Source organism: Pelodiscus sinensis, chromosome 7 (genome assembly GCF_052426305.1).
Source record: "Pelodiscus sinensis isolate ZL-2025 chromosome 7, ASM5242630v1, whole genome shotgun sequence".
NCBI lineage: Eukaryota > Metazoa > Chordata > Testudines > Trionychidae > Pelodiscus > Pelodiscus sinensis.
In genome coordinates this window covers 39,927,411-39,954,256 of record NC_143058.1, presented here as the reverse complement: position 1 = coordinate 39,954,256, position 26,846 = coordinate 39,927,411, and the positions used below count along the sequence as shown (strand labels likewise).

Genomic DNA, 26,846 nt, shown 5'->3' with positions numbered 1-26,846 from the left:
CTGGCCACAGTGCATGTGCCAGCTCCAGGCCTGCCAGCAGTCGCTGCCACTGACCCAATGGCCCCACAATGAGCTGGGCAGCCAGTGCCAGCCAGCCCTCCACCACCCAGTCCCCCAGCTCTCAGGAGCCAGCCAGGGGCTGGAGAAGGTGGGTGCCTTTCTGGACTAGTGCGGAGATCATGGATCTCATTGAGGTTTGGGGGGAGGCCTCCAACATCCAAGATCTCCACACTAGACAGAGGAAGGCGGCCGTCTACAGCCGGATAACTGCCAGCATGGCCACAAAAGGGCACATGCGCACCCAGGAGCAGGTGTGCATGAAAATAAATGAACTACGGCAGGCATATGCCAGGGCCACACGGGGCAGCTCCCCAACAGGGGCAGAGATCTGCCCCTATTTTGATGCCCTGGACTGCATCCTGGGGGGCGGGACGGTCCGTGCCACCCCAGGGGGCAGCGATCTGGGAGCAGAGGGCCCTGACCAGGACATGGAGGAGGAGCACCAGGAGCTACAGGAGCTGAGACGGAGTGTGCCATTCCGCCAGGACCCCTGAGCCATCCCAGCAGCTGAGTCACCAGGGTCATCCAGGGAGGCAACAACATGTGAGTGCCATCACTGTCCCCTTACTGGGGGGAGGGTGGGGAAGGAGACCAGGGATTGCGCATGTGGGCCTTGCTTACCACGGATCTCGCGGCAATCTGTGCACGTGCGAGCATGTGCCATGCCACCCCTGGGCACGTGGTTCCAGCTGGCTGCCACACAGGGGCATTGGCCTGTTAGCCACTGTCAAAGTCAGACACAGGACTCACAGATTTGTCCGACCACTCTGTTTATTAGCAAAGCCGCTCTGCTAATACACCAAGAAAATGTGAGTACAATGCAAGGCTCAAACCCCTTTGATGTATACAGTCAAAAGAAAGCCAACTTAACAAGATTAAAAGGTGGCAAAACTTCACATGATTAGTATGAGACTATTCAAATATCTTCATTTCCACATCAAGCATACAGCAATCTCCTGTCCATATTTCCCTGGTTACCTCAATTACTTTCTGCCTAGCACCTAATGTTCATTTTCCTGTTATCCCAGGCACACCTGGCTTCATTCTGATCTACATACCTACAAACATAATCTTCTCTTACAATATAATTCTTTCTACTTTCACACCACACGCGTGAGTGAAGAGACATGACATGCTCCTGACCCTGGGGTGTGACACAGCAGGATGCCCTCCCTCCACAGGGCCATTCTACACAGAGGCAGGGGAACATCTCCCCCCCACCTCAGCTGCACTATACATAGCACAGGGGCATGGGTGTGGTCTCGGGGCAGCTCCCATTCCCGGGGACAGCCGGACATTCCGATCATGGCCTCTGTGCAAGCACATTGGCTCTGATGGTACAGGGAACGGTCATCCTCCCCTTGCAGACGGGGGCTGTGCTTCACCCACTGTGTCCCGAGGGATAACTGACCACTTCTCTTATTTCTTCACAGCCGCACCAGCTGTGCATGCAGGGCACATCACCCCACCCGGGACATGCTCCCGCACTCGAGGGCTCTGCAGGACCACCTGAACAGTGCAGTGGTATCGACAGCAGCACCTGGGGGCACTGCGAGCCCTGCACCGCACCCTCCAGAACTTGGTGCAAGAAGACCTGGAGCTCTGGCGGCAGCAGCTTGCCCAGGGCCGTGCCATCTGCCAGCACCTGCAGGCCCTGGTGCAGAGCGTGCTGCCTCCTGCCGCTCCAGCGCCTGCTGCCTCCCCAGCTACTGCTCCTCCTCCCACTCCTTCTCCCCCTTCCGCTTCTCCCTCCACACCCCTCCTTCCCATCCCCCCGGGGACGCAGAAGCCCCCGCATCCACTGTGCTGGGAGACAGTTGGCCCATCGAGACCCCCACCACTGAGCTTCTCCTCTCCCTTCTTCCCCTGGCTTCCCCCTTCCAGCTCCCTCCTCCCAGGTTGCCCCTTCCCCTCTCTCTTCCCCTCTCCCACCTCCTTTCCCCAGTTTCCCCAGAGTTTCATCCCCCCCCCCAAGTTTTGTTAAATAAAGAGAGTTTATATTTATGAAAAAAGTGGTTTTTATTTTACATTATGAAGGGGGGATGAGGGGAGGGGGTAAGTGGAAGGTTGTGAGGAAGGAATGAGGCACAAGACCCCAGTGGGACACACCAGGGAGGCTCTTAGTGCTCCTCAGGGCGGAAGCTCTCCCGCAGGGCCTCCTGGATACTGACAGCCCCCCGATGGACCTCCTGGATGGCAGCCCAGAGAAAGTGCAGCCAGGCTCATAGCAACGCGTCCACGAGAAACACCAGAGTGCCCAGGGGCAGCTCTGGCTCCATGTTGCAGAGAGCTATGGTGTCCCGAGTGAGGGCAACCGGAGCACACAGAGACAAAATGCTTTGCTGTCCCTCAGTGAGGTAGGCAGGGAAACCTGAGAACTGGCTGACCGGGGGGGGGGGGGGGGGAGAGTGTCCCTTTAAGCACAGACCTCAGATAGCCTCAGGCAGCAGCCCCACACAGTAAGTCCTGACCTGGTGCCCTGCCAGAACTGGCTTCGGCCAACCTTAAATGCGATTCAGAGTCCACTCAGTGTGGACACGCTATTTCAAAATAGCAAAATGCTATTTCAAAATGCATTTTGTGTGTAGACGCACTATTTTGAAATAAGCTATTTTGAAATAAGATATTTTGAAATAACACTGTAGTGTAGACATACCCTTAGATATGAAATACTCTTCTACAGCAGTTTCAGACCCTTCTAGCCACTTGCCACTTTTTAAAGGCCTGATCCAATGTCTGTTGAAGTCAACGGGAGACTTTCCATTGACTTCAATGAGGTTTGAATCAGGCCCTAGAAGAACTGTGGGGCCCTGCAAATCCTTTAGAATGTTGCTCAGATTAGTATCAATAGTATCTCTCAGAATAATGTAAATTCTTATAGAATCTGTTGCTACAGTCAGTATGGTGGAAACCTTTGGCTGTCGGCCCGTCAGGGTAATTCGCTGGCGGATCATGAGAGGTTTGCTGACATTGAGCATCTACAGGCTTAGCCCCCAGCAGCCATAGATTGCCATTCCCAGTCCATGGGAGCTGCAGGAAGCAGCAGCCAGCACGACCTTGCAGCGTCTGGGAATGACAACGTCATTGGAGAAACTCTCTCCAAGTTAATGTCCCTGCCTCTCTCACATCCCAGATGAGTTCCCTAATTACCTGGTGATAGTCAGTTTCTCACTCTTTCTTGTCCAGTGAATGTTTAATTATTTATGCAAATGGAACCGCTCCTACAGGAGAGATTGAAAGAGACTCACTCCAAAATAGTCAATATGGCATGGTGCCTACAGCACACATTAGGGATATGGTACACATGTTATACCGAAAGAATCTCACAGGATCTTTATAAGGGGATCAGGCAAAACACCACATTTATTGACAACGTTACTGACAGGGTTTGGCAATCTTTGGCTCTTAGCCCTTCAAGGTAGTTGCTGGTGGGCTGCGAGACAGTTTGCTGACATTGAGTGTCCACAGACATGGTCCCCTGCGGGCTCCCATTGATCATGGTTTGACATTCCCAGCCATTGACAACGTAACATTCCTCTGTCTGACCACATTTTTTGTAGCTCCTATATGTAGGCTAGGAGAGCTGCCATGTGCAAATTCATTCACACGATTTCAGTATGTATCCCAGCAAACAGACATGTATTCATTGAGTTTCTGCCTCATTTGTCTGTGATTACTCATGCTTCAAGCTCTTGGAAAAAGTCTTGTAAAGCTTTTAGTCCGGGCTTCATTTTCTCCCAGCACTTATGTTCTTTTGCAATTATTGCCTAACTCCACAACTAACATTTCTTTTTCCTTTCTAAAGCATATTTATTGAGGCATAAGGAGCCCAGGATGATAGGAGTAGAAATGTGATCTGGCTTTGGCCCTTGCTCTTATTTCTCTTAAAACAGGAATGGAATTTCCTCATAGTCCATATCTTCTCTCTTACCCTGTTATATTCTTTCATTGAGTCTTCTCTTCCTGCAAGTTAATTTACTGGTTAGAGGAAAGACTTATTTTTCTTTTGAGCTTTTGTTGTTACTTAATGAGATAATTTTCTATAAGAAATATTAACTCTTTGTGAAAGTAGATTCGTTGCACAGGCATACGCTGAGATAAGTCACATCTCCCACTCTTGTATCCTGGCGTTCTCCAAATAACTGACGAGGACATGCAGGAAAAAGAAACATGGGCACAAGGATGGGTTTTAAAGCAAAAGGCTGAACCATTATTACATTTTTTTTGGAAGAATTTCTCCCCAACCCACCCCAAAACAAAACTCGCATTTGGGTCCAGTGCAATGTTAAATGGTCTCATGCCAAATAAGCAATATTCAGGGCTGGCCTCTTCAGTCTTACTAAGATTCAGCTCACGTCTGAATCTTATTTTCTCCCTGCAAAAGGTATTACTGAAAGGAACCTTAATCTATGAATACTAAAGATCTCCCCATCTTGCTCCAACATCTTGAACTCAACGAACATCTCATCAATCCTTCTTGAGGGGGAGGAGGATTTCTTCCTGATCCCAAAAACTAATGATCCCACAGCATCTTGGAAACCTAGTCCAAACTATACCTCCATTATAGGGCAGGCAGGACAAAGCAGCAACTGCAGCAGGTGGACTACTACTTACTTTGAAGGAGTCACATACTGCAAGATGCAAAGGGAAAAGCACAAAAGAATAAATTCTCCCTTGTCTACCAGAGATTGGGGCAATAGCAGAAAGGAGAAGCAGAATCTCTTTCCTTTCCCCTTGCTTCACTTCATACCTAGGCACACTCTTGATGTGCCCCAAACCACTAAAATTAACCCTCTATTTTCCCTTCTGCTCAGGAATCCAGTGATTGTTTTTCCCATGCTGATCTGATCAAACATTTCCTATCTAAGATAGGGGACATTTCAGGAAAGTGTTTTCAAATTGTTTGTAGAAAATCATTAGTTTGGGAAAAATAAATTTACAAACATTCTATTTTTATAGTTTACCATATTCACAACAGAACTTAAAAAAATTCTGCTACAGCATTTGAAAATAACATGATAAAACCCTGAGCTACTTACTCAATTTTTTCTTAGGCAAACTTTAATGAAATTGACTCTATAAGAGTTAGCCTGAATAGAAACTGAGTTAGGGTATGTCTACACTACAAAGTTAGTTCAAACTAACGGACGTTAGTTTGAACTAACTTTAATAGGCGCTACACTAGCGCTCCACTAGTTCGAATTTAATTCGAACTAGCGGAGCGCTTAGTTCGAACTAGGAAAACCTCATTTTACGAGGATTAAGCCTAGTTCGAACTAGGTAGTTCAAATTAAGGGGTGTGTAGCCCCTTAATTCGAACTAGTGGGAGGCTAGCCCTCCCCAGGTTTCCCTGGTGGCCACTCTGGCCAACACCAGGGAAACTCATCTGCCCCCCTCCCGGCCCCGGACCCCTTAAAGGGGCACGGGCTGGTTACAGTGCCTGTGCCAGGTGCAAGCCTGCCAGCACCCAGCAAGCCGACCCTGCACCTGGCACGGATCGAGCCACCCACCTGATGCCTCCCAGCCCTCCCCCTCTTCCCGGGACCAGGCTGGCGGCTCCCGGGAGCTTGCCCGGGACCGCAAGAGGCGGGCACCCGCCTGGGCTAGTGTGGACATCGTGGACCTCGTCCATGACCTCCGCACTAGGCACAGGAAAGTGGCCAGCTAGGGCAGAAGAGCTGCCAGCCTGGCCACCCAGGAGCAGGTATGCATGAAAATCAAGGTGGTCCACTGAGACCCCCGACCCTGAGCCCTGAGCTTACAGACCAAAGGTCCATCTAGCCCAGTAGCCTGTCTGCCGACAGCGGCCAACCCTAGGGACCCTGGAGGGGATGGACCGAAGACAGTGACCAAGCCATTTGTCCCGTGCCATCCCTCTCCAGCCTTCCACAAACCTTGGGCAGGGACACCACTCCTACCCCCTGGCTAATAGCAGTCCATGGCCCCAACCTCCATGACTTGATCTCACGTCCCTTTAAACTCTGTTCTAGTTGTAGCCTTCACAGCCTCCTGCAGCAAGGAGTTCCACAGGTTGACTCTTTGCTTTGTGAAAAACAACTTTCTGTTACTACTTTGAAGCCTGCTACCCATTCCTTTCCTTTGGTGTCCTCTAGTCCTTCTTTATGGGAACTCAGGAAGAACTTTTCTGTATGCACCCTCTCCACCCAACTCCTGCTTTTAGAGACCTCTATCCTGTCCCCCCTCCGTCTCCTCTTTTCTAAGCTGAAAAGTCCCAGTCTCTTTAGCCTCTCTTCATATGGGACCTGTTCCCAACCTCTGATCATTTTAGTTGCCCTCCCCTCTCCCACCCTCTCTCTTCCCCTCTCCCACCTCCTTTTCCCAGTCTCCCCCAGTGTTGTTCAATAAAGACAGATTCCATTTTGGAAGACACGTTATCTTTATTTTGTACATCAAGAAGAGGGGCTAGGGAAGGGTAAGTGGAAGGAGGTGAGGGAGGAATGGGGTACGCGCCCCCGATGAGGAGGACTGGGCTGGCTCTGCGGGCTTCTGGGGGTGGAAGCTCTCCTGCAGCCCCCCAATTGCCTCCTCTCCCCAGATGGCAGCCTGTGGCAAGTGCAGCCGGTCTGATGGCCGATTGCTGTGATGTGCCCAGTGTGGGTACTCCGGGCATTCCAAGCCAGGACTGCTTTGCAAGCGGGACACCCCTGAGAACTGTCTGTCCGGGGTGGGGGTCGGGACCCTTTAAGCGCAGCCCTCGGCTAGCCTGAGATAGCATCTCCATGCTCTAAGTCCTCCTCTGATGTCCTGCCGGCACTGCTTCCGGCCATCCTTAAACCTGGTTCAGGGTCCACTTAATGTGGACATGCTAGTTTGAATTAGCAAAACGCTAATTTGAACTAGTGTTTTAGTCTGGATCCGTTAGTTCGTATTAGCTTAGTTCGAATTAACTAATTGGAACTACGTTAGTTCGAATTAATGTTGTAGTGTAGACGTACCCTTAGAAACTAAGGGGATGGTCCACAAGTAGTAAAAGCGCATTACAAAGATTTTGATAATAGGAGAAGTAAACTAAATACATGGCTTATATCCCATGGAAAAACATCTGGAAGGTGAAAATTTACTTGAAAAGAACCATGAAAATATATCAGTAGAACCACATTATCCTGTCAATTATGCACCAGGCTGCCTTATGGAGAGACAGTAGATATGACCTAAAACCCTTGTAGACTGAGATGCTGTAATATCTATAGCCATCTTTTAAATCACTGGGTAGCGTATCTCTAGGTTTCATGTATCTGGAAGGAAATCTAGGATCCTCTGAAGTTAATGGATGTTTTGCCATTGACTTGAATAGAAAAGGATTTTACCACAAGTGAGTGGCTTGCCTATACTTCCCTATCAGTGGTTTGGCCCTTCAGAATGGTTCACAGGTTACTTGCATCCATCAAAGTTTTTACAAGGCCACCTATCACCATAGTATCTGTGTACTTTTGCCATAACAAGCTAATTACATTGGAAAATGATTTCTTACATTACATGAGCAAAGTTTGGGGTACTAAAAGACATTTAGGGTATGTCTAGACTGCAGAGTTTTTCCAGGAAACTGGAGGTATCCTGGAAAAGCTCTTCCGCGTCTAAGGAATGTGTCTGCTTTTCAAAAAAAAAAAAAAATTCAGAAAAGCAGACGCGATTTTTTTGCAATCTCTGTAAACCTCGTTCGACGAGGAAGAAGGGATGTTCCGAAAAAGGCTTTTTTCTGACATATGGCCCAGTGTTGACAGGCTAAAAGTCAGAAAAGTCTCTTTTGGAAGAAAAGTGGAAAAAGATACGCAAATAGCGATTCACAATTAGCGTACCATTTTGGACTTTTCTTTGTAGTCTAGACACAGCCATATAGTGTACACATTTGGATGGGAGATTCCACCAGCCTATGCACAATCACAGCCCCATGTTTGGACAAAGTGCTGGACCCCTGAGATATCCTGTGCTGCTATCCTTGCATGATAGTTTCATTGTCAGAATATGTTGCTTACGTATTTGTAATTACTGCAGGAAACTGGCAAACAATTCTACTTGTAAATTATTTATTGTTGCATAGCAAAGGAGAATGTGGGTACCAGTGCTTGTAGAAATTGATAGTTTCAAACACCGTATTTTGGTTTCCTGACCCAGAGATTTTTCCAATTCAGTATGACAAATATCCTCCCTGAAGTAAAATGATTCCTATCTGAATAATTTCACAATAGTTTGAGGAAATATAGACAAAAATATTCCAAAGATAGATTTTATAAAGTGCTTTTTTATTATGCATTGTCAACAGTTAAATGATGTGTTGCTGTTTCATGCAAGCCAGGATAATGTTAAGATAGCAAAAACATACTATGCCATAAAAGTGTTAAGAATAAAAAGTGCTAAATCTGAGGAATATTGTAGTTTTAAATCTAAAACTGAGAAGCTAGTTTATCTAAAATGATTTTTGAAAAAATTAGTAAAATAAACTCTGTTTTATTCCAGTCTTCTGCATCTTGAATACTGTCCCAACTCTGTATGTGATGATCTTTTTTATGCTATTTGCTCTTCATTTTTACACATCTTATTTTTTGCTGTCATGCAGCATAATGCACAGTAAACATTTCAGCATTCCAAAGGGACATCATAATTTTAGGCAGACAGCAAAATTATATCTATTATTATTTACCCACTGGTTGTAGTCTTCATGATGTTGCTAGAAAAATTTTTCTAGTAAAAGCTAATAAGAAAAATGTACATAATTTACCATGGAGAAATGTCTTATTTACGTACAGAAATAACAATACACAAAAAAGTAGAAATATTTTTCCTCATTCTTCTGCACACCAGGTGCATTACTTCTTAGTTCATTACAAATGATAAAGAACAATGTTGAATTAATGCATGTATCAGCATGATAGTCGTATTGTAAAATATTGCCTACAGCACAAAGAATTGTAGAAATATAAATCATTTGCAGTCCAAACTGAAAAAGATCATATTTTTGACTCTCCATTGACTGAAAGATAATTTAAGCAAAAATAAAATATGAATAATTGATTATACATAATACAAATAAACATTCACATATAAACTCTGTATATTAAGTTCTTCAGGAAGTGCTGGAGAAAAACTGGATTACAGAAATGCCTAACCTACTAATTGTAGACATAAATTATATTTTACCTCATACTTTGTGTGTGACATTTTTAGCTGATTATGTAATTGTTTTATTCGTTTTCATCATAGCATCTATTTCTTTTGATTTGCTCTTCTACAGTAAAATGATCAAGCTCGACTTTATCTCCTTGAGGTGATGGAACAGCTATATAATTTGGGCTCAATAAATCTAAACTTGTGCATGTGCCATTTGCTGACACTTCCATTATTTCACCACCTTGATAGATAGCAGATAGTTCCATATCAGAATTCCCATGTTCTTTTGAATATGGACTGGAAGCATTTTTAGTTATGTTTACAGAATTTAACAGACCAAAGTTTGAAAACATGTCATCTTTTTCAGGAGAAGGTATTTTCACAATCTCATGTAAAATATTATTTAAGCTACTGTCTTGTTTTGGTTCTTCCCTGATGCTTATCAACTTGGTATCAATAGGGAATGTTGTATTAGTGGTTTCCTTTAAAATTAATACATTGCTAGTACAAGGTTTTTGGCAAGTGGCATCTGTATTAATTTGAACAAGACTATCTGAGCTAATGGTATTTTTATCTTTGGAGTTTGGTTTCTGAAGTGCAGTGGTTACAACATCTCTAGAATAGCTCTCTAGAAATTCAGGTATACCAAGTACTTCTGCAGTTTCTGGTTGATTTTCTAGCTTTTCAAAAGCATATTCAAACGTGGTGCAATTTGCATGGTTTAATTTTGTTAATGGTTTTGGTATTACTGAGAGAGAGTTTTCCTGTCTACAGATATTCCAGTGTGAAACAGATGTAGTATTATCATTATTATTATTATTACTCATATTGAACTCTTTATGATTATCTAGTACTGTCTCCTTATCAATGTTAGCAATCCGTAAAACCTCTACACCGTCAGATTCATTACACAGGTCATCTTGCTCCTTCTCAACACTCTGTACAATCACATTATGTTCATTACCATCCTTTCCACTATCCTCACTAGTTTCTAATCCTTCTGTTTCATTCACCTTATCTTCCACATTCTCATTTTTTTCAACTTCTTCCCTCTCAGACACAGAACTAAGAGATGACTTTTGATTTTGTTGAGAGTCACCTATGTCATCTTTCTTTTGCTCTTTCTCTCTGAGATCACTCTGGGTATTTTCTAGCTGTGGTTCATTTTTATTGCCCAGAGATGTATTTGTGTATGTTCTGGAGTCTTCTTGTGTGAAACCTTCTGGGGGCCACTTTGGCTTATTCATTTTAACTTCTTCTTCAATGGAAAATATTTTTTGGGGTATGACATCATCAGTAGAAGGAGGCCAAGTGATTTTTAATTTGCCTCTTTCTATAGATCTTTTCAAATTGTCATCCAAAGTTTCAGGATGCACATAGTGAATATCTGAATGCAAGTCTGGTTCAATTTCTGTATTAAGCTTAGATATGATGGTTGTTTCATGACTTGGATTTACCTCTTCAGCATGAACATTGCCAATTGAGCTTCTTTGATCTTTGGAACTCCATAACTCTTTGTGTTGCTTGTGTCCAAAACCTTCATCATAATTTCCTTTAGACTTGAAAAGTTGCTTAAAATGGGGTTTACAGTATGTTTGTCCATGAAGAGATGCATAATTTCCCAAGCTGTAAAATGGAATAAAATTTGTTTGCTAGCATCTACAGCTCTATCAAGAATAAATACAATGAATATTCAATTTTAGCTGACCTGATAAGCACTGAGAAATTAGAGTAACTATAAATAACTATAAATAACTCTATGAATATTTTAGCAAAGAAACAATACAATTTATTTTTAATGTTCATTTTGGTCTCACCAAACTTTGAAATATTATGTATTGTAAATTCCTATAACAACTAAAAGTTTAAATAGTGGTTTTGGTACCAAGAAGTTCACTTTAATAAAAATAATAATTAAAAATATAGATGGATGATTATTTTGTAGAGGTATAGAGACACTTTACAAGAAATTGACTAATCAAAGTACAGGCTGCCAAGAGGAATAATCCCTAGCACTTTAGGGTTAAGATTTTTTAAAGTTTATGACAACCTTGGAGATTGAAGTTCTCTATTTTCTAATAGAATGGATGGAAAATTTGTATTACTTCCCAAGCTTCTCTACACTTCTCTGTTAGCACACTACAGTCCTTTTTTCAAATGACAGAATTAATTCATGTTCATGTTTACTTAGGTCTTGATCCTGCTCTCAAATGAAGCAAAAATTCCGACTGACTTTATAAGAGCAGGATCAGTTCTAAAATCCTTGGTTGGAACAGCTCCCAAGTTAGCAAGAAGAGGAACACATTTGCCAGTTACAGGACTACTTGCATCTCAAAAGCAGATTTTCTATGAATCAACTGGTAGTTCCTCCTTACCTTAATTTACTGCCACAGTGATGACATCGGAAACAAGATTTATGAAAGATTTGCTTGTCGACAATTAGGCATTCCATTGGATAAACTTTCTTTTGACAAAGTATGCATGTTTCCTTTTCCTGAAGTTGCAGTTTCTAGAAACGAAATTGTATAAAGGTCATTTATAGGTCCTTTGCCAGGTATTAGAACTTATTTCTCAAATATGTTACTTGATCAATTCATAAAGAAAATGTCTTTTTTCACATGGAAAGCTGCAATGCTGATTTTTGTTAGCCAATTTTTAAATTGATAACTAAGACACAAATTTTAGGGATAACTATACTTCCACTAATTGTAATACTTTGAGAGCAAAAATCTGTTCATTTTTTCAGGTAAGAATAGAATAGATGGTATCATAAAAAGGAATGTTAAATTGGATTAAGTGTGTTTATATAGAACCCACTGCTTTGAATTTGCAATGTCATTCAGATTATATATATATATATATATATATATATATATATATATATATATATATATATATATATATATATAAACACACACCAAGAGGGTGAATGTTTGAAACTCTGATTTCAGAAGCACATCAAGGAACTCCATTACTGTGTTAACATGCAAACTACATGTACGTATGTTGTAAATATGATAGGGATATAATTATTTAAGCTTTTTATTGTTTTCATGTTCATGACTGGTATTTTGTTCAGTTAATTTGCAAGAGAGAATTAGCTACAATTCCAATATTGGCTAATTATATCAAATCCCTTATTTTATGAAGCATGAGTGATTGTAAAGGAAACTAGCTATACTTCCAAGTACAGAGCACCAGTAATAAGTTTATTTCAGGAAGATGAGGGGCAGGAAGAGAGGGAGATGACAGACAATCTGCTGGGTTTGAGAAAACTATATTGCTATTCTGTCTTGATTTATGAATCGCTACAACATCACTGCTAACAGGCAAATACATCAATATAATGGGCTAAATTCTCTGCTAATGTAAATGAGTGCTGCTCCACTATCAACAGAGTTTTATACTCATTTGCATCAGCCGAGAATGTGTCCCATTCTTGTTACATTATTTTTATTTGTCTGCCAGTACTGATTTTATAGCAATTCATAAATCAAGACAGAATAGCAGTATAGACTATTCAACTATACCTATATCTCCTAACTATACTGAGAGTTGTGGAAAACATCCAAGGAGAAATTAAAAATCTTCAAAATCTGCTTAAAAATTACCTGAACACAAAATTTTCTCCATCAGTGAATAGATTAATCAAAGTTGGTCATCAAGTTATCTTTGTACTCATGTCCATGAAAATTTCAAGGCACTTTTTGCATAACAGCATGGATTTAGTTTCAAACTGTGGTGATAGCCTGAGGGAAGGCAGGTATTTAAACTCTCTCAGTATTTTTACAGGTTCCTTGATTGTCTGAGGGATGTCTGCACTTCTCAAGTCAGGAAACATTCCCATGGTATCTCTGAGGCCAAGTCTACATTACACCTGGAAGGTCAGGTTAAGGTATGCAACTCCAACCATGTAAAATATGTAGCTGGAGTCATCTTACCATAAGCTGAACTTGGTGCTGACCGGAGCTACTCTCAGTGTACGATTAACTAGACCTACTAAATTGAACATCAGAAAATCGATCATGGCTTGAGTTAGCAGGCTGAAAAAAGAGGGCAGCCATGATAGCATGACTGGTGGTATGTACCAGTCCAAGATGCTAGATGTGTCCTCAGAGCTAGCTTAGGTATGTCTCCTTGAGCTGGAAATCACACAAAGTATAGATACTCCCCATGTCTTAGAAACTAATACCTAAGCTAGAGACACACATATTAAGGGTATGTCTTCACTTCACAGTTAACCCAGGTGGCAGGTATCTTATCTGAGCACTAAGGTTAGCTTAGCCTGGTGTGAGGAACCACACTGCAAAATAATATAATTAACTTTAAACAGTTCCAAACTTAGGTCAGCGTTTTTTCTGGATGTATGGTAGGGAAGGTTGGGCTAAAATAAAATAAAATAAAATAAAATAAAATAAAATAAAAGTAAGACACCCAAAGTGAATGTGTAACAAAGACATTTCTGATTCATTTTCACTGGCCTGGATGTAGCACTGAAGCCATGGGAGGTTAGGCCTCTATCAGGGAGAAAGAAGTACCTCATAGAGTGTCAGAACCATTAGAGAGGAAAGAGGAAGGGATATTTCCCTCAAAACAATAGATAGTAACATCATATAGTAGTGTGACAGTGACATTTTGCATTTTTGTGTATTTCAGCGCAAAATAAAATGTCATGGTATGAATTCACCAAACATGAATTGGCAAAAGTTTTCACATTATATTTTGTAAACAACTTCTTTACTTTTTCACACATTTAAATTGGTGGTTTTAGCAAACATAAAACAGAGGCATATAAACCATGCACATTGTTATACCATTATAGTTATATAGTACCGCATGCAAACACAAATACACACCATGTATTATTTTATCTCAGTTAAAAGTACAATGCTAGCTGTTTGTCGCTGTATGATATGAAATTCATTCTATACACATTCATGATACATTAACATACATATTTTTGTTTCAGTGCTAATTCAAATGCAACATTTACCTTGTCAAAAAAAGTCCTCAAAACTCAACATGCCAGTATTTATTTGTTAGTCACACACTCAGCACATCACTTAAAGCCTTTGGAAAGGGAAAATGATTAAAGATCACTGAGAGAAAAGAGAGAGAGAGAAAGTGAAAGTGAGAAAAAGTTTGTTAGTTTTATGTTACTTTGTTCTTTGACTACAAACACACTTCATTAATTGCACAATATACTGAGGTTTAATCATTTGTTTTACGTTAAGGTTTCTTCACACTTTGCATGCTTATTTACCACTGACAAATGCTGATTCCTGGAAGCTACTTCTCACTTCAGTTTCAGAAGTGTCTGAGATCATGTAGCCAAGCCTATTAAACACTCTCTCACTCTCCTGCCATGTCTTCTGAAAATTCCTTAGCAATTCTTTTGGTGAATCAGTAGCAGAAATATCCAAAATGTGTCCTGCGACTACATCTTCGTATGCTGGAGGTGCATGCTTGAAGCCAGATCCTGACTGCATACCATCAGCACTTTGTGATGTCGTTATGGCAGTCCTCGATTCAGTAACCATGTTGGCAAATCTATCCAGACCAGAAGTGTGGTCAGTATGATACTTTGCTTCCAAGCATACCAGAGGTTCAAACGAGCGCTCTTTATCTTCACATTGCTTTTGTTTATAAGATCTACCTTCCTTTGGGTCTCTTGGCTGCTTGCAAGGAGAGTTTTGGACGCTATCTTTTTGCTTTTGATTCTTCAGAGATGTCACTCTGAATTCATCCTTACTAAATGTGTGTCTTTCTTGCTTTCTTTTGCTATTCATTTCATCCCTTTCAAAAACTCTTTTCTTCGATTCCACATCCAATCCTGAATTGTCCTCTGATTTCCCTAATAACATATCTATTTCATCTACACTCTCATAGTCTGCTCTTTCAACTACTGTGACTGGTTCCTTTTTTGTATCTCGTCTTTGCTCAGATGCTTCAAACCTAAGGGTAAGCCCTGACTTGTCAGTCTTAGGAACCTTAAAACTTACTACATGTGGCTTTATGCATTCTGGAATGTTTACTGGATATTGGTGCATGTAGTTGGTGTTTTTCTCTGCTTTTAGATTTTCTTCACATGTTTCTTTTATGCCCTTTACTGTACCAGCAGTAACTTGAGATCTCTGTATAGTTGCTGAGGATAAAGGCTCCATCATAGCATGTTTTTCAATCTTAATTTGTCTACGAAGAGTTGCAGGAGATTTAACAATTTCTGACTTTTTTTCTACAACTGGAACTGATGTTGCAGACCGGTGTTGTGTTATTCCTTGAGACAGCTTTGCAGTGGTGCCTTTTAGTTTGGCGAGTTGTTCAGAATGGCTCCTTGGAGGAGAGAGGGAAGAAGCTGGCCTTTGAAGTCTAGATGTTGGTGTTGCTGATCTGTGTGCTGGCGGAGGAATAGGAGTACTAGTTCTTTGGATGGGAGATGAAGAGAGTGCTTCCCTGAGGGGAGATTCTGTCAGTTTAGATTGAATTATTATATAAGTAGGTGATGGCGACCGCATTCTCAGTGCTGGAGAAGAAGTTTTGAATTCTGTCTGTTTGTTTCCACTGGACTGCTGTATAATTTCATGGTGCACTGTTTCTTGATTTATAACCTCTTTCATTTGATGGGAATCTCTTCTGTTGGAGTCAATGCTGATTTTTGATATCTTCTGTGACAAGCCTCCAAAACTAACTGAGTCATTTCTGGATTTCCCTGCTTTTGTGGACATCATAGCTGTCTGTATTGTGTCTTCACATGATGCAAGCATTTTCACTGCTTGGTTTTTAATATCTGATAGCTCTTCTTTCATCTTTTCTAAATTATCTTCTGTTGCAACATGAACTATATTTTTCTTTCTTTTTTCATTTACCAGCCATACTGGGATATTATTTAAAAATGTCTGAAATGCTTTCATACCATTTTTATTTGGCTCTGCTTCAAATTGTTTCACTCTAGATAAAACTTGCTGTAGTTCCTCCCGTTTCCTTAAGAATTCTAATATATCTACTTCATGTATTTCATCCTTCAGCTGTGATCCTTTTGATGGAGGAGAAAATAAAAGCTTGTTCTGTGCAATCTCTTGTTTGGGGTCTGTCTTCTTTGGAAGGACTTGTTTTACTTTTATATCCTTGTCTTTGACACACGCTATCTCTTGTAGACATTTATATTGTTGGGATAACTTTTTATTTTGAACATTGTTTTCAGAAACACACACATTCTTTTGCTCAGCTACTGGAGTCTGTAAGTCATGGTGTGTATCAATTACCTTTTGCTTGACTATTTTCTCTGCTGATTTATTCTTAAACTGATCTTGGCTTTTTGGAATAGTTACTTTTTCATCTTTTGGAGGAACTAATATCTGGCCCCGATTTTCTTCTTTAACCAGCGAGATTTTCTCAGGCCTGAATTCTCCTTTTCCGATTTCTTTCTCATTAACTAATTTTTGTTTCACTTCACTGAAATCTTTCTGGCTTACTTCTTGCTTTTTGTCTGTATGTTGTAAAGGTGGTTTTTCTCTCAGCACCTTTACATCAACATACTTCTGATGATATTCCTTTGCAACACTTTGCTTTTTCCTAATGGTAGTACTTATGTCTTCTCTCTGTTTTTCCTGATTTTGTTGTTTGACAACATTTTGAACATTAGTTTCCTGCTGTTTCTTGTGTGTCTCAGAATCTTTGTGTATTTCATGTAAGCTTTGATCTACAATTGGAAGCTTGATCGTCTTAACTTTGAAATGAGGAGAGATAATTTTATTTTTGGACATATGCAACTGCTCCACATTTTTCAGCTGCTCTGCCTTATGCAAAGTATGCTCTTGATGGATTTGTTCCATTTGACAAGATAAATTATGTTTTGTAAGTTCCTTTGAACCTTGCAGTACTTTTTTTCTAATTTGATCTTCTGCTGAGGTTTCTAAAATGTTTTGAAGCTGCTCAGCAGCTGATGATACTACTAATGATGCAGATAGTTGTTTTTCACCTTGAGATTCTGTTGCTTGTAAACTGACTTGAAAGTCAGAACCAGGGGGTGTTGTTTTTTCAGGAGTTACAGAGGGAACTGAACCTTGTAAAGGAGTTTTATCTTGCTTGCTTGATTTTAATAATGGTACACAATTTACTGACTCTGTTTGAACTGGACTTCCCAGAGTCTCACTATTTGTTCTGATAGTCTCATGACAAAGACTTTTGACTTGAACTTTCTCTGTCTCCTCCCTTTGCTGTCTGTATTTTTCTTCAGCAATCATTAAAGGAGTTTTAAATTTTCTGACATAAGGTTTAGGTTTTATTTGTGTCGGCTCTGCTGGAAGGGAAGGAGATCTTTTAAGGGAAAACCCCACTCTTTTCTTGGTCAGTGGTGTCTCTTGCAGAGCTTTATGTGGCGGATCAGTCACTTCTGAAACAGATGATGGCCTTCTTACCCCTTCTGTTTTAGTATGAGTTGTTTCCTGTTTCTGTTCATGGCTAACCACATTCACTAGAATTGTGGAATTTTTGCTTTCTCCCACTGCTGTGGTAATATCCATTTCCCTGTGTGTCTGAAGAACAGTTGGTTTAATTTTTGGAAGCATTTTAGATTTGTTAATTTCTAACCCCCTAGGAGATTCCATTTTGAGGAATTTATTTGAAGAGGGAACCCCAGATGGTTTACCTGAAGATGTTTTAGCACTGGCATTACATTTCAATGGCTCAGGCAGTGACTGTTCTGGACATTTTGAAAAAAGTTCTTTCCTTTGCTTTGGTTGAGAAGTAGGAAGAATCAACAAGGGTGGAGGGGGAGGCGGTAAAGGGAGATCCTGCAGAAACTCACTTTCAGATTTGTCATCTACCGGTGGTGGGGGAGGAGGAAAATGATCAAAGTCAGCTTTGGGCTTGTCCACAGGTGATGGAGGTGAAGGGAACATCTGTCTATCAGATGGCATCATTATTGGAGGTGGAGGCGGAGGCAGAGGAAATTCAATTTCAGATGATGCTACTGATGGTGGTGGAGGTGGAGGAGGAGGGGGTGATGGCGGTGGAATAGATGATGAATCTATTTCTGGCTTATCTTTCCTCACAGCTGTATTTAGAGGATTTTTCACTGCAAATTGGAAGTCTGACTTAGCAGTTTCCATTTCAGTCTTTCCTATAAACTGTCCTACAGATTTCTTATTTTGCTGATGAACATCTCTCTTTTGCAGCCTTTCAGTTTCTTTAAATTTAATGTGTGCTTCCTTTGTAACTTTTACTTCTCTTTCGTTGTTTATATTGTGTTCTGCTGTCATGGAAACTACATCTTGCCCCAGCTGAACATTTATTTCATTCTCCGAAAAAAGCTCTCTCTCAAAATGCAGAGCTTGTTTTGTTTCTTGCTTTCTCACTTGCTTTTCAAAATGGACAGTTGGCTTAGCAATCCCACTAGCTGGCATTTTAATCAGTTGTCGTGCAGTTTTGGATTTGAAACTATCAACATCAGTTGACATTTTTGGCTTTTGTCTTGTTCCCTTCTGACAGTTTAGGTTGGAATATTCATTGTCTTTATGCTTGTGCTCATTCTGTTTCTTTTCAGCTATTTTTTCTCTGGACTGCACACCACTGATGGTGCTATTATTTTTCAGAGCTCTATGTGTCTCTGATTTCTCTGTTCTTACATCTCTCTTAACATTATCATGGACAGAAGACTGGCTGGTCACATGCTTTGCTTCTTTTTTTATATTGCTCTGGATTCTTCTTTTATCTATTGATTCATCCACTTTTTTGAAGACCATGTGTTGAGAATTAGATAAACTCTTTATATGTTTTTCATCTACAACAAGAGACTCAGAGCTTTGTTCTTGTTCTAAATGGATCTTTCTGGTATCTTGTCCACTTTTTCTGAGGAAAGTCTCATTTTCAGCATGTGTTTCCTCAAGGCATTCATGGACAGATTTTACATTCTCTTGCAGATTATGTGACCTGTTACTTTGGTTCTGAGCTATATGCTGTGTCTGGATGCTGCTTTTTATATCTCTAAGACCACTTACTTGATGCTGTGCCATTTTCTTTTCAGCAGAGGCTTTTAAGATGTTTTGTAAAGCAGGCTGAATATCTCTTCTGATTACATCTTCTTTGTCTACATTCTTGAGAGACTGCTGAGCCTCTTTTAAAGATCTTAATGTTGACTCAAGGTCACCTCGAACAACCTCTCCTTTTAGAACTTCATTTTTTGCAGTCATTGCATTTTCAAGGGACTCAATGGCCCGCTTAATATCACCAGGGATGACATCAGGCTTTTCTGTTTCTTTCAGTTGATAGGCTGATTCTTTAAGAGACTTCAGTATTGTGAGAATGTCAGCTTTTATAGTTTCTTCCTTTTTGGTAATTGATGTCTGATTTATGGCCTGACTGAGGGAATTTAAAGTTGCTTTCAAATCACCTTTTATAATATCTTGTTTATTTACATAACAAGATGTGTTTTGTGGCTCTGTCATAAAAATTTTAACAGAATTAGTCACATTTCCAGGAATGATATCACTTTCATTAACTGTTCGTTGAATCTGAAACTTCTGTTTCTTTAATAAGAGCTTTGTGCCTTCTACATCACCGCCAATTATTTCCTCCTCCTCCTCCTCTTGTTTCTGGGCTGTAAATGTTTCAATTGACCCCATCTGGAGTAGCTTCAGATAATCCAAAGCTCCAGATTCTATGCAGGTTGTGAAAAACTGAACATTGCCCCTTTCTGAATCATCTATTTTAGCTCTTTTGGCTATTTCATTATTCATTGCAGAAGACAGAAGGTTGTGAATTGTATGTTTCACATCACCACCTATCACTTCATCACGCTGGATTTTATTGTCATCCTTTTTGTGAAGGAGAGAATAGAGTGTCATGTTAATATCACCTTTTTCATTTTCCTGAATTAAAATTCCTCGTTTTACAGAACTATCCTGAGTAAATAGATTTTTTATAGCTTGCTGTACATCACCTCTCACAATCTCTTCTTTCTCAACACAAACATCTGTTGATCTGTTCAATAACTGAGCTTTGGTCAAATCAACATTGCCCTTTTCATCTTCATTTACTGTAATTTCTCTTTTGGTAGTGCTGCTTCTGGACAGTAGATTCATCATTATGTTTTCTAGATTCCCTCTAATAATCTCTTCCTTTTGTATTTCAGGAGTCTCTTGATTCATTAATTTATATTTTGCCATTCTGACATCTCCAATTTCATCTGCCTCAAGAATAATTCCATGATACTCAATGACTTTGTGAGAGTAAAGTTCTTTTAGAGTTTCTTTGATACTTTTCCCTATAATTTCTTGCTTTTCAACTGTATTGTCATTAAATTCATGGAAAGGTGTCGTTTCAAAAAGCCATGTTGTTGTCTTTACATCTGATTGGGGAATTTCTTCCCTGGTTATTTTTATTTCACTCTCATCACTTTCCTTAATGGAATCTAAAGGCTGGTTTTCAAAAAGCCACACAGCATGCTGAACATCACCTTCTTGCACATCTTCCTTTGTGACTGTCTTGACATCTTTATACTCTGACCCCTCTCCTTTAATTTCATCCAGAGAGTGTGTTTCAAATAACCAAGTGGAAGTTTTAACATTGCCCCGTTGGATTTCACTGACACTTACTGTTTTTACATATGTACCTTTATTGAGTCCTTCAGACTCAAATAATTGTTTGCTAGCCTTAACATCACCACCCTGGATACTGTTAATAGTGAGCCCAATTAATTTTTCATCATCTGAAATTTTGTCCAGTGGCTGTGTTTCAAATCTGTATCTGACAGAGCTCACATCTCCTTTCTGAATATCTTCCTCGGTGACAGCTCTAATAACATACACATTATCTGATTCATTAATAGATCCTAAAGGTTTTGTTTCAAACAACCACCTAGTCCCACGTACATCTCCATGAATAACTTCTTCCTTTTTAACTGTTGTCACTTCATGATAATACCCTTCTTTGTCTTGAATTGCATACAGTGGCTGTGTTTCAAACAGCATTCTGTAGTTTTTCACATCTCCCTTTGTTATTTCTTTTTCACTAATAGTTTTCTTGGTGGTGGTTTCTTCAGATCCATCTTTAATCAGGTCCAAAGAAAATGTCTCAAATATAAAGCAGCCTTTTCTTACATTCCCAGCCTGTATATCTGTAACAGTTCTGACTAACGTACCATCTTCCTGGTTTTCTTTTATTGCATCAATAGAATGGTTTTCAAAAAGCCATCGGCAATGTAGAACATTTCCTTTCTGTATATCTTCACTTTGTACCGTTTTAATTTTTTTCAATACTTCCTCTGAACTGGAATGTATGGAATCTAGTGACTGGTTTTCAAATTTATATTTCATGGTGGAAACATCCCCAGGCTGGATATCAATTTCTGTTACTCGTTTGAATTCCTTTTCTTCTTCTCCTTGTATATTTTCTAGATTTTCTGTTTCAAAAAGGAAACATGCTGTGCGGACATCACTTCCGTGGATATCCTCCTGATTCACAGTGTGTACTTTTACTCTTTTTTCCAATTCATCTTTTATTTCATCAAGTGGCTGGGTTTCAAAAAGCCAAGTACAGGTTTTGACATCTCCTTTATGTACTTCTTCACCATCAGTCACTATCGCAACCTTGTCATACAGCAATTCCATAGGCTGAGTTTCAAACAGCCATCTACGCATTTTTACATCTCCTTTAATAATGTCTGCAGTCTGTTCTGTTTTACATTCTTCACTTTCCACATTGCTAAAATATTTAATAGAATCAAGAGGCTGAGTTTCAAACAACCATTTAGCTGTTTTCACATCACCCGATTTTACTTCTTGTGAAGATATTCCTTTGATAATCTGGATTTTTTTAATGCTCTCATCAAACTGGTCAACAGGCCTTGTTTCAAATAGCCACCTGCAGCTTCTTACATCACCTCTTAAAACTTCTTCTTGTCGAATTGTTTTAACTTCATGATATTTCCCAAGACTATCTTGAATTGCATATAATGGAGTTGTTTCAAAAAGATCTTTATTCAACTCTACAGTTCCTCTCCTTATTCCTTCCACATGGATTTTACATGATTCATCATATTTACTTAAACTGCTTGATTCAAATATATGTTTGCACCTAATCACATCTCCCCTGTCAACTTCTTCAAGTTTCACTGTTGTCACAAATTCCTTTCTTTTTTCTCTAATCTGTTCAAGAGGTTTAGTCTCAAAAACCCATTTCTGATGTCTCACATCACCTTTTTCTTCTTCAGTGGCAACCACTTTTTGAAGCTTCCCAACATCTGGGCTATCCTTTAAAGCATCCATTGGTAAGGTTTCAAATAAGTGTTTGGTAGTTCTTACATCACCCCCTATTATTTCTTCAGGTGGTAGATGAGTTGTGTCAATATTATCTTTTAGGGTGTCAAGAGGTTGAGTCTCAAAAATCCAGCATTTTCTACAGACATCAGTCCCTAGAATAGTTTCCTTTTCAATAACAGATACATCTGAGTCTTCTTTTATAGTATCCAAAGGCTGGGTTTCAAATACCCACTTTGCCTTATGCACACCGCCTTTGATACTTTCCTCCATAGAGATTCCACGCACAACTTTAATTTCCACAGAATCTTTGTTAATCATATCTAGGGGCTGTGTTTCAAACATCCAACGTGCTGTTCTAACATCCCCTTTTTCAATATCTTCTCGGTGAACAGTTTTAATCTCCAGTATTTGACCTAAGCTATCTTTAATCACATACATTGGTTGAGTTTCAAAATGCTTTATGCTTCTTTTCACATCTCCTTTAATCTCTTTAAGCTCAGATTTGAGCTGCAGCAAGTTAACTTCATCCACTGAGTATAGCTGCCCAAGTTTATCCAGATGCTGGGTTTCAAACATGTACCGTACAGATTTCACATCACCTCCAGTAATTTCTTTAATAAAAGTTTCATCTTGTTCATTGTCATGATGAATTTTATTCATTGAGTCTAATGGCTGGGTTTCAAACATCCATGTTGCTGTCCGGACATCTCCTCTAGCCAAATCTGGAATTTTGTCTGTATTTTCTGCAGAGATTGAAGAATGTGTACCCAGTGCATCAATAGGTTGTGTTTCAAACATCCAGGTAGTATATTTTACATCTCCACCTGCAATGATTTCTTGGTCTGCAATGCTTTTAATGCTGCTGGCTTCAGGAGATTCATCTCTGATTGAATCTAAAGGCTGGTTCTCAAAAATCCATCTCGTAGACTGAACCTCTCCTTTTAGGATTTCATCCCATTCTAGGAATTCTCTCTCAGGGCTCATACACTTCTGAGGGCTATGACCAGTGTTTTCAAAGACATATCTAGTTTGCTGTACATCTCCAGACACAGAGCTGCCTATTTCAACCTTACTAGAAACAATATCAGAAACTTCATTAAAATATTCTTTTTCTAAATTCTTCCTTAATTCTGGGTGAATATGTCTGTATAAACGTTTTAACTCATATAAATTTCTTTGCTTTGAATATAAATCTTTGGGGACTGTGGGCTTTGCTGGAGAAGAGGATGGTTCAGGGGACTGGGAAAACTCTTTCATTTCTGATGGCGCCTGTATTATGTTTGGTCGGGGAGGAGGGGAAAACTCTTTTGTGCTTCCATGTTTAGGGGAGTTGGCATAAGAGGTAACAGCAGCAGCAATTCCATGTTCTGTTTTTCGTGTTTCATGTGTTCTACTTGCTGAAGCAGAGGCAGCAGAAGAGAAGCTCATTGCAGAAGGTAATATAATTTCTTGGAATTCATTTTCAATCTTTAGGGGACAAAATTAGTATGTTTAAGAAATCACTTTTAAGACCACAGCTTTTATTCATTCTGTCCTGTAAGATGCTGAGCAATGGGATTGCAGAGGGAGTTCAGGGGGCTCAGCACCTCCAGGAGTTGTTCAGAGCATTATAGCACTGAGCCTAAAGGGAACATACTACTGGTTAGATCTCCTTGGTCCGGCACTCTGACCGGTCTTGGATGAGGGATTTTGCCAGACCAAGGAAGGTCATTTCTGGCCCTCCCTATCACCTCATCTCCCCCCCCCCCAGCCATGGCCTCGTTGTCAGCCTCCCAGATGGCTGCCCACTGCTGCCGGCCCCTCTGAATGCAGGGCTTCTGACCCCAAAGTGACTTCATTGCAGGGCTCCTGGCCCCACAGGGTGGCCCCCCTGCTGGAGGTCCAGCTGTGATGCCGGGCGACCGCCCCGCTTGGGCTTCAGCCTCAGTCAGTAGCCCCGCTGCCTCCCAGTCTCACAGGCCAGCTCTGTAGGCAGCAGGGGGCTGCCGGGAGGGATCTTTGCTGTGTCACTGGGCAGCCCCACTCCCAGATTCCTGGTCCCGCCCCCAGACAGCCCCATGGTCAGGATCCTGGCTGGGCTGCATTCTAGACCTTGATCACAGAAGATCTGCCAAGCTCCCAGTTGTGCTGCTGGGCGGCTCCATGCCTCCTGGTCTCACCAGGCAGTTTTGCTGCTGGCCTCCAGCCCCCCAACCACCTCTGTAGTGTTGCCACTGGATGGCAGCTCTACTGTTGGGCTCCTATTTTGCTGCCTTAGGGCAGCACCGCTACTGGGCTCTAGTCCCACTACAGGGCTCCCAGCCACCAGCCCTCCACCGGGACTCTTTGGTCCTGGGACATCTGTGGTCCTGCTGGACCAGGGATGTTGCTGGACCAGAGAGTGCTGGTTAAGAGAGGTTCAACCTGTATTCTAATGCAGCCTCTCTCTGGAAGGTAATGTACTTCTTTCAAAGAGATGCACAGTGATTTTGCAGATTTACTTTCTCTACTGCAACCAATTCACATTGTATCATTTAGCAGCAGTTTATATTTATTCCATTCATTGATTAAACTGATAGTCACTGCATTTACCCCAATGAAACATTGTGTCCACCAAAAATTTTGAAGAGAAACAGTAAGAATTTTTTTTGCATGAGTCAAAGGAGAGAGAGAAGATTGCATGCAGCAGAGGAATACAATGGAAAACAAATATTTTTACAAACCTTTACTTTTAAGGTTTTTATCATATTATATAAATATATTTGTTAGATTTACTTAATATAATCTTCATTACTTCTTACTTAATGTGTCAACAGTTTCTAAACCCACCCATGCTCCCACCATTTTGAATTTCAAAATCAACTAAATTGTCAAAATGTGAATATTCTGAGATTTGAGCAATTGCACAAGAGGGCACATTTAAAAAATCTGGTTAACTTTAACACTTTTATTTTTTAGAGTCAGAAATTCCCTTTCTGGAAAGCACAGACCTTAATATGCTTTGCAGGTGTTGCAGTCTCTTTGTCTGAGAGAAAAGACTTTTCCTGAGCTGTCTTTTCAAAGCGCTGCTTTAAAAACTGTGTTGAAATCTTTGGGAGCTCTTCATTCATAGTTGCATCGACTACTGCAAAAAGAAAAGAAGAACAAAAGGGTTTTTCTGAGCCTAGTATTTTATTATAATTTTCTAATCAAGTTATTTTTAAAAGCGTTATTAAACTACACCAACTGCACTCAACCTAACAGAACTAAAGAATCACTCAGATGAACACACAGAAAACTACAGATTAATTACAGAGTAACACATCACATATTGTTTTGCAATGTGTGCACTGTGTTAATGTTAGGGCTAGAACTGACTGAATATTGAAAAATCATCTTTTGTGAATATTTTTCATATTCTGCAGAGATGTTACTTTAACATATAATAATTTTACCCTTTATTGTTCACTATTGACAAACATTTGCATAAATGGGTTTTGATGAACAAATGTGAGGAGAATGGCATTTTTTCATGGCCCCAAATCAGTAGATCATTGAACAGGTGCTTAAAGTCCACCTCATTAACAAAGTGCTTCTTAGGGTATTTAAATTACCATGTGTTTTTTAAATCCCACTGAAATGAATGGATGTGTTTTGCTGAACAGAATTGGATTACAGGGCCCATATTTACCTTGAACAATGGAATTTTTGTGTGAATGCATTTATTTGCTGTTCATCATTTCTTAATCTTTATTCTCCTGTTTAAAATCGTCCTGATTTTCTTACCTGTTTCACCAATCTGTTGAGTGAAATTAGAAGCCCTGTTTGTCTGATGGGTAGATTGCTCAAAATGAGAAACCTGTGGACAAAATCATTTAACACAGGATTTAGTATAATATGTTAAGTTTTCTATTTGCATTCAGATACTTGATACAAATGTTTTATAAAGGCAAAGTCTGAATGAAAACCCAACTAATTAACACATTGAAGCAACACTCACAAAACACCTATTTTAAAATTACTGCCTATCAAAAAATCCGGGAACATTCCAGTAGCACATCAAGATCTTGTTGTACTAAGTGGTAACAGAGATAAAAAGCAAAGCAAATATGCAGTTTCAATATCAGAATCTCTGAACAGTGGCCTGGTGACATAATTATGAATTAATACATTTAACCTCTTCTACTTGAAAGGCTTCCAACTGAGTTCCTTTGGAGGTCACTTCATTCTGTTCAGCTTCTCTGCTGCTGCTCGATACTGTGAGCTGCTGACTACTTGTCCCCTCCTAAAGACAAATAAGAGTAATTATACATTAACAGGTTAAATTGAAAATGTAATATTTGTCTATGAATGGCTTTTCGCTAATGTTATCTCTTCAATAGCACTGTTTGAAAAAAAAAAACATTCTTCAACAGGATACCATTATTAATGTAGTATGTATGG

General features: G+C 40.3%; 1 protein-coding gene across 3 annotated transcripts in view; it reads right to left on the bottom strand.

Moving 5' to 3' along the window:
• Window positions 1-10,673: 10,673 nt before the first annotated feature.
• XIRP2 (xin actin binding repeat containing 2) overlaps window positions 10,674-26,846 on the bottom strand; it is a 187,478-nt gene continuing 171,305 nt past the window's right edge. For all 3 annotated transcript variants that reach the window (XM_075933533.2, XM_006135766.5, XM_006135767.4), the window contains 6 exons: window positions 26,581-26,688; window positions 26,190-26,262; window positions 25,415-25,548; window positions 14,450-23,912; window positions 11,562-11,695; window positions 10,674-10,812 (listed from right to left, as the gene is read on the bottom strand). In XM_075933533.2, coding sequence (XP_075789648.2) covers window positions 11,601-11,695; window positions 14,450-23,912; window positions 25,415-25,548; window positions 26,190-26,262; window positions 26,581-26,688 — 9,873 coding nt within the window. In that variant the 3' untranslated portion in view covers window positions 10,674-10,812; window positions 11,562-11,600. The remainder of the gene's footprint in view (window positions 10,813-11,561; window positions 11,696-14,449; window positions 23,913-25,414; window positions 25,549-26,189; window positions 26,263-26,580; window positions 26,689-26,846) is intronic.